Source organism: Sinocyclocheilus rhinocerous, unplaced genomic scaffold (genome assembly GCF_001515625.1).
Source record: "Sinocyclocheilus rhinocerous isolate Xijiao unplaced genomic scaffold, SAMN03320098_v1.1 scaffold270, whole genome shotgun sequence".
Taxonomy (NCBI): Eukaryota; Metazoa; Chordata; class Actinopteri; order Cypriniformes; family Cyprinidae; genus Sinocyclocheilus; species Sinocyclocheilus rhinocerous.
This window is the reverse complement of record NW_015653456.1, coordinates 161,548-169,182: the sequence shown is the minus strand read 5'-3', so window position 1 is coordinate 169,182 and position 7,635 is coordinate 161,548. Positions and strand designations below refer to the sequence as shown.

Sequence of the window (7,635 nt, the reverse complement as noted above, 5' to 3'; positions counted from 1 at the left end):
AAATTATTGGAGAGTGCTGCAGGAGTAGCATTGTCCTCTGGTTTGATCCACGTCTCTGTCAGGGCCATGAGGTTTAGTCTTGAGTGACTAGAAATAGATGTAATGAAATCTGCTTTGTTTACTGCAGACTGACAATTCCAGAGACCAATAGAAAAAGAAAGTAGTGTATTAGCAGACATTTTTTACATTTACATTTTGTCATTTAGCAGACACTTTATCCAAAGTGACTTAATAATGAGGTTAACAGAAGCAATCAAAACCAACAAAAGAGCAATATGTAAGTGCTGTGACGAGTCTCGGTTAGCCTAACCTTTGGAACCTGTGAAATAATGTGCACTGATGAACCATTCACAGTTAGAATAGTGACATGTATTATTATAGTAAATAAGGTATTTTTTATTTTTATTTCAAGAGTGAATTTGTTTAAAAAAATAAGAAATCAGGAAGGGGGCCAACACATTTTCACACCACTGTATAAGAGAAAAATAAGGAAGAGAATTCAAAAACTGAACTGAATCAACACTGAACCGATTCAGTGACAATCTGTATAACTTCCTAGATGGAAGGATGGTTAGAGCAAAGAATTATACAACACTTTTCTAAGTATTTATGTTTAAACCTTGTCTGATGCCTTTGTTTATATGTGTAATTCATGTGCAGGTACTGTTGGTGATGGATAGAAGAACACAGGAAACATTTATTTTGAAAGTAAGTGGTCCATTTACAGTTAATAACACCTAATAATTTAACAAGAATGGCTCACAGATATGCTGTGCTTCTGTTTAAATTGACTGTTTATTTACTATTTACAAGTAATAGTTGTAAAATCCCCTGCATTATATTCTTTACCAAACTGTCATAAAAGTTTTGTTGCCCTTAAAATTACAATTTCTAATTACAATTACATTTTCTTTGTATTTGGGATTTTGTATTTAATGTGGGGGGATAAGACAACATTAGAAGAGATTTAACATTACAGTAAAGTGCAGGCATAAACTGCAAATTATTATTATTTTATTTACTATTTATTAACAATTACAGAATCATGAAAAATATTATCACAATTGTTTTAAGTGAACTTACAAAAATGTTGACCAATTACAATAAATTACAAAATACAATTAAAAAAATTACCAAAATATAATAAAAATAATTACAAGAAATGTCACATTTATCTCTTCCTTTATTATATTGGGTTTAGTGATTTTTTTTTTTTCTATTTACACACTTACACCTCTGTTTCTTATTGGTCTTAGGGTAATTTTTTGTGGGTATTTAAAGTCTGTTCCCCTCAAATTGACACAGGTGTTGTGGCAGAATAGTTTGTCTAGCTCATTACATTAAAATGAAAAGTTCCACAAAGTTTGACAGCCAGAAAGGTTTTTTTTTTAACAGTATTATAGCATCTCCCTATAAAAAAGCAAGGACTTGTGCACACAAAACATTTAAACAGTGATTAATCATTGAGGGAGCTACACACCATAAGAACCAAGAGAAAAAAAGCATCAACCTTTTCTAATGACAAAACAAGACATGGCCAGATGACACATACAGTAGAATACTGATTAAAATATTTTGTTTATGAAACAATTATACATTGTACTACCCAGGAAATATTCAGCAGGCTAACTATCTGGACCTGTCCGCGATTTAGAGTCAAATGTATTTTGACTGGAAATGACATTGGCAACAACCTACAGCCAATGAGAAAGCAAGACACGGGGCTAGTGAATTTCAGAGGGAAGACCCGTAGGCTTACGTCATACCCTGCATCAGTTCTTCAGTATTGTACACGAGAGTTGTCTGGGATTCTTCCCAGTTAAATATTGTGTAATCTTGTAATGTGCAAACCGCAGCAACTTCATGATACCTGAAACAGTTGTGTAGAGTGAAAGGAACAGCAAGCCGACGACATTGAATAATGTGTATTGTATACTGGCAATGGAGAAATATGCTAAATGTGCAAAGCAGTGGGTCCCCAGGAGCAGGATTGAAAACCTCTACATACTGTTTACCTAAATTTGTGAGAATTGTTCACAAGGTGGCACTATACAGATTATTGATTATATACTCTACATTATTGTTGTTTAACAAATCCCACTGGAAGCAGTAGTCCCATAAAGGCCTTGTTTCAGACTGTCATCAAAAATCTGATTTTTTTTTTTTTTTATGTTATCCAGATGGGTTTTTGAAAGTCTGGACAGCAAAAAAAAAAAAAACATAAAATAAAAAAAGTATGAAATCAGATTTATTTTCAAATCTGACTCAAACCACATATGTGACCCTGGACCACAAAACCAGTCATAAGGGTCAATTTTTCGAAACTGAGATTTATACATCATCTGAAAGCTGAATAAATAAGCTTTCCATTGATGTATGGTTTGTTAGGATAGGACAATATTTGGCCGAGATACAACTATTTGAAAATCTGGAATCTGAGGGTGCAAAAAAATCTAAATATTGAGAAAATCCCCTTTAAAGTTGTTCAAATGAAGTTCTTAGCAATGCATATTACTAATCAAAAATTAAGTTTTAATATATTTACGGTAGGAAATTTACAAAATATCTTCATGGAACATGATCTTTACTTAATATCCTAAGGATTTTTGGCATAAAAGAAAAATCAATAATTTTGACCCATACAATGTATTTTTGGCTATTGCTACAAATATACCTGTGCCATGACTGGTTTTGTGCTCCAGGGTCACATATGGAAGTGGTTTGAATTGCAATTCCAATAGTATTTTTACAGTTGCATCTCAGTGTGGGCGCTCTGGCTGCTCAATTCAGACTTCAAATTGTATCTTACATCACTCTTAATGCGACACGCAACGAAAACGTCAAAACCGGTCATGGAAATGGCAGAAGTATTCATACAGTAAAATGTAATTTTTAAAAATGTGAAAACTTGACATACACAGCAATCAGATTACACATATGATATTTGCAGTATAGACAGCTCTGTTCATTATAACAGAAGCAGACTGAAAGATAAACAATTTAATACCAATTCAAGGTTTGTATGAATATTTTTGGACTGCAGGCCCCTGATTTTATACTGATATGACTTCTGTGTGTGTGCAGGGTTTAGGGAAAAGCAGTGCGTGTGGACGTGTTAAGAAGACTATTGTGCCTCGTTCTGTGCCAAACATGGTACAACTGGAGAAATACATAATCTCAGAGGACTCCATCTTTCTATTACTGCACTATGCAGAGGGTGAGTTGTTTTCATTGTTTTTGCTTTTTGCCTAACTGTGTAAACAAGATGTTGAGTAGTACTTCCTCTTTGTCTCCTCAGGTGGTAAATTGTGGTCTCATATCTGCAAGTATCTGCGTGAGAACAGTCCAGAAGAAAGCTTCAACATACCTTTCATCCAGAAAGTTCACTCTACAGCGGTCCATTCAACCCCGAATCCTGTGCACACCGGTTCCAGCAGTGTGGATTCTCGGGGCCTAAGCCTCGGGGAGGATGCCTCAGCATCCCAACTGCCAGACTCTGGTGCCACCTCTGAAGAGGAGTGCACCAACAGCTACTTGACGCTGTGTACTGAGTATGAGCAGGAGAAGCTGGAGCCAGACGAGGACCGCTGCTCACTCGCTCCTGTGTTAACACAGGAACATACATGCTCAGTGTTGAACACTGATAGTCTGTGCTCTCCAATATCGATGCAGGAGCTGTGCTTCTTCACTGAGGAAGAGCAACTAGCCGGCTTTGTGGACCAATGCACACATTCTCCTGACCATCCGGACCAATCACCGCCAACGGAGCTCTTCCAGAGTGACAGGCAAGAAGCCTGCAAGCCATCGTTTGTACCCTCAGATGATGGTTCAGAGCTCACAGAGGAGCCAGTGGAGATGATACAGGAAGTGTCGGATCTCTGGAGGTCCGACAATGATCAATGCTCGAACGATCTGGTGCCGGTGATTTCCTTTAAAGAGGCTGTACTGGAGGATGCCACTGTCAGCTGTGCTGTTGAGGGACAACCGCCTGATCTGTTGGTCAATCTGCCAGTGCTTGAAGATGGCACAGTGGACACGCAGGATGAAGAGCTTATTACTGGAGACATCGCTTTTGCTGCAGTGGCCAAAACCTCTCCTACATTTGGCAGGCCAGATGTTCTACAGAGAGGAGAGAAAGAGGAGTTGGACCAGTCCGTTGATGTGGCCACTTTTCCTCTTCTACACAGACCATCAAAAACACCTTTTAGAACAGACTCATTGACTCTGTCTTCCCCTGAGCTCTCTGGCACGCTGGACGCAGCTGTTCCCAGAACTCAGATGGACTTTGTTGAACATGAAGAAGTGGGCTTGAGGTCCAAAGGCACTATAGGAGAACAGGAGGATGAGGAAGTGTCGAAGTTGTTTCAAGAGCTGGATAAGTTGGCCGCAGTTTCATTAGACACACGCATCCCAGAGGCTCTAGTGAGGAACTGGGCTGCTGACATGGTTATGGCTCTGGATGCTCTGCATCAGGAAGGCATTATATGCCGAGACCTGAACCCCAGCAACATACTGCTAAACCACGCAGGTGAATCAGTCAATCTTACTTCATTACACTATTCAAGACCCCTGTTACTTCATATTGGCTTATGTGTTAGAATACTAGTTGATATCAATTTTAAAATTTACAGTCTAGTGCTAGTTAGGTTAGTAGCTAGTTGGGTTATTTGGCAAACCAGCCTGGTTAAATATTGGACAGAACACATGCTGGGTTATTTTGACCCAGCTGGTTGGGTTAAATGTTTGGCTCAACATGCTGTGTTGTTTTATTTAACTCAACTATTGTTTAAAAATTATTTTATTGCTGGTTTAAAATGGGTTGGAAATTCGAAATCACACACAGAATTATTAGAGGTAACAATAATAATCAAAAGGTGAACATTTATTAATAAGCAAGAACACCCATGGACAAAAAATATAAAACAAATTGATTTATTTTTTTGGATGAATACAGCATATTTTACAATATTACATTTAAACTTATTTAACAAGCATTTTAGAAACGTGAAACATTTAAAAGCAACATTTTAATTCAAGTGGATTCAACTGTTCTCTGTTATCCGGTGAATCGCCGAATTCTGAGCCGGTGATGGGCTGCCACCTCGCATTTCATTCGCACCTCTCAGTTAATCAGACCATGTACGAAACAAATAATTATGCAAGTCACTAAACAATGATGATAGCTGTAAAGCTGTAAAGCTCTTGAAACTATTTTTAGTGTTCAAGGGATTAAACTATTTTTATTTTACATTTCAATTATTTAAAGGGATCATATGATGTTGCTAAAAAGAACATTATGTTGTGTATTTGGTGTAATGCAATGTGTTTATGCGGTGTAAGGTTTAAAAAACAAATTATTTTCCACATAATGTACATTATTGTTGCTCCTCTATGCCCCGCCTTTCTGAAACGTATAAAAGTTATGCCTTCTTTCTTTGTGTGAACATTTGGGCGGTGTTATGCAAATCTTCCCACATTGTGACGTAGACATGTGGGGGCGTGTTTAAACGAGCCGTTTTAGGGGGGCGTGGACAAGTCTTAACTTTTATAAAGAATATCTCTTTGGATTTGAGACTTTAGTCTTTGCAACTTTACAGATCTTCTTTATGCACCAAGAGCTTGTAACACTTCAAAGAGAAAGGAAAAATTGAAATCGCATCATATGGCCCCTTTAATTTACTTATTAGATTTTTTTATTAACTCACAGTCCCACTGCAGTTCTTGCATTAAGCTCAGTTTGTATTTTCTTTCTCTTTGCTTTTTTATATCAATATGGTATGTTTGATGGTAAGTTTGTAACAAGTTAGATAAAAAAGTAATCTAAAAAGTAGTCAGAATATATTACCCAAAATGAGTAACCTATATTACTTTACTAACAACCGCTTTCATTGTGTAATCTGTAATCAGTAACAGACTACAATTTGTATGTAATCTACCTAGCACTGCCAATAAATACAGAAAACCAACCAATTCCATTGGGTTCATTGGGTGTGTATATATACTGTACATTATATATTATATTATATATAGTGTACAGTACTCCGCATAAATGAGTGCACAGATGGCAAAATAAAGATGTAAAATAAGTAACTTACATGAGTAAATAACAAACATGAGGTATTCTAGTACTTAATATATCCTCCGTGACTAAGTATTCTATTCTGACCCTTCTTGACACTGAGTGTACAAGTTCATGACACATTGTCACATCGGTCCTGTTTAACTTCTGGAAGATGACCTCCCTGATCTTTAATGGAGAGTGTTGCTCAACTTGTCTCTACCAAACAATCCACAGGTGTTCAAGTGTTTTAAGGATCTGTGAAATGAAAAAACAAAATGCCCAAAAATGCATGAAACAGAAGATGCTAGCCTCTGCTCAATCCAAGTTTTTGTGCTACATCACACATTATTGTGTGACTTTATGACACCATTGATAAAGCACAACCCCCTCACACCTTCAGCACTCATACATTATATTATGATAATAACTATTATTTTAATATTACTTTATAATCATTATTATTTTTTTAATTGCCTTACATCTTAAATGTGTGTAAACATCATATATCATTCATGAAATCATTTTATGGGGTCTTGAATTAGAACTAAAGAGGCTAGCACACACTACATAATAACTTTATTAATTTAATTAAGGCTGTGGTAAAAATTTGATCAGAGTTTTATTGACACCCTAACTCTCTCTCTCTCTCTCTCTCTCTCTCTCAGGCCGTGTGCAGCTCACCTATTTTTGTAGCTGGAGTGATGTAGAGGAGTCATGTGACCCTATCGCCATCTCTAAGATGTACTGTGCACCAGGTCAGCTTGTCTTAATCCTATAGGCATAGTCTGTGCTGTATTTGTACTCTTTCATTAAATGCACTGTATTTTATTTATTTATTTTTTGTATGAGCTCACTATCCACAGACTCGGACTTAAAGAGGAAAGAATAAAAGTTTCAGGGTTTTTCTTAAGAGTACAGGCAGATTTTTCCTGGATTTACAATTGTTGGGGGAGAGTGCAGGAAGAGAGGTGAGGACTCAATAGTCCATTTTAATGCAGTAGGCATTTTACTTGCAACAATAAAGAAACCTAACTAAATCTAGCTTAAGGGGGAGAAGCACAGTCCAGGGCAAGAGAGAAATTGGTCAGAATCTTGACTGGACTTGAGCAACAGAACTGACTGGAACCAACTATCAAACAGAACACCAAATATTAGTAACCAAACAGTATTAAGTATATATAAATTTGTTTTGGTATGGGCACAATTATCGAATGGGAAATGGCCATTCTTTATAATAAATCATTATAATAAATAAAACTGATTATTTGGAAGTAGAGCTGGGCGATAAAACAATAATGATAATTATCGCAATATACTGTTGATCAGAAGGCTTTTAAATCTACAAAGCACTGTCATTTACCATGGATTTACTGTAGTAACACTAAATGAAACGAGGTGTTGTGGCAGAAATGTGAGATTCCCTTTCATGGGAACTTCGAACTGCGTCCTCTAGGGGTCGCTATGGGGAACGCCTCGTCGTGACCCGTGTCTGAAGCATACATTGAAAAAACACCAACAACACGTTGGCCGGCGACAGCCATTTTGTCACTACCGGTGCGACTATAGTATAAATA

The 7,635-nt window shown here is 36.9% G+C and overlaps 1 protein-coding gene across 1 annotated transcript in view; it reads left to right on the top strand.

Moving 5' to 3' along the window:
- rps6kc1 (ribosomal protein S6 kinase polypeptide 1) overlaps positions 1-7,635 on the top strand; it is a 34,165-nt gene that overhangs the window by 18,572 nt on the left and 7,958 nt on the right. Inside the window, exons 10-13 of the mRNA XM_016521861.1 lie at positions 661-708; positions 3,085-3,217; positions 3,299-4,528; positions 6,727-6,816. Of these exons, the coding sequence (XP_016377347.1) occupies positions 661-708; positions 3,085-3,217; positions 3,299-4,528; positions 6,727-6,816 (1,501 nt within the window). The remainder of the gene's footprint in view (positions 1-660; positions 709-3,084; positions 3,218-3,298; positions 4,529-6,726; positions 6,817-7,635) is intronic.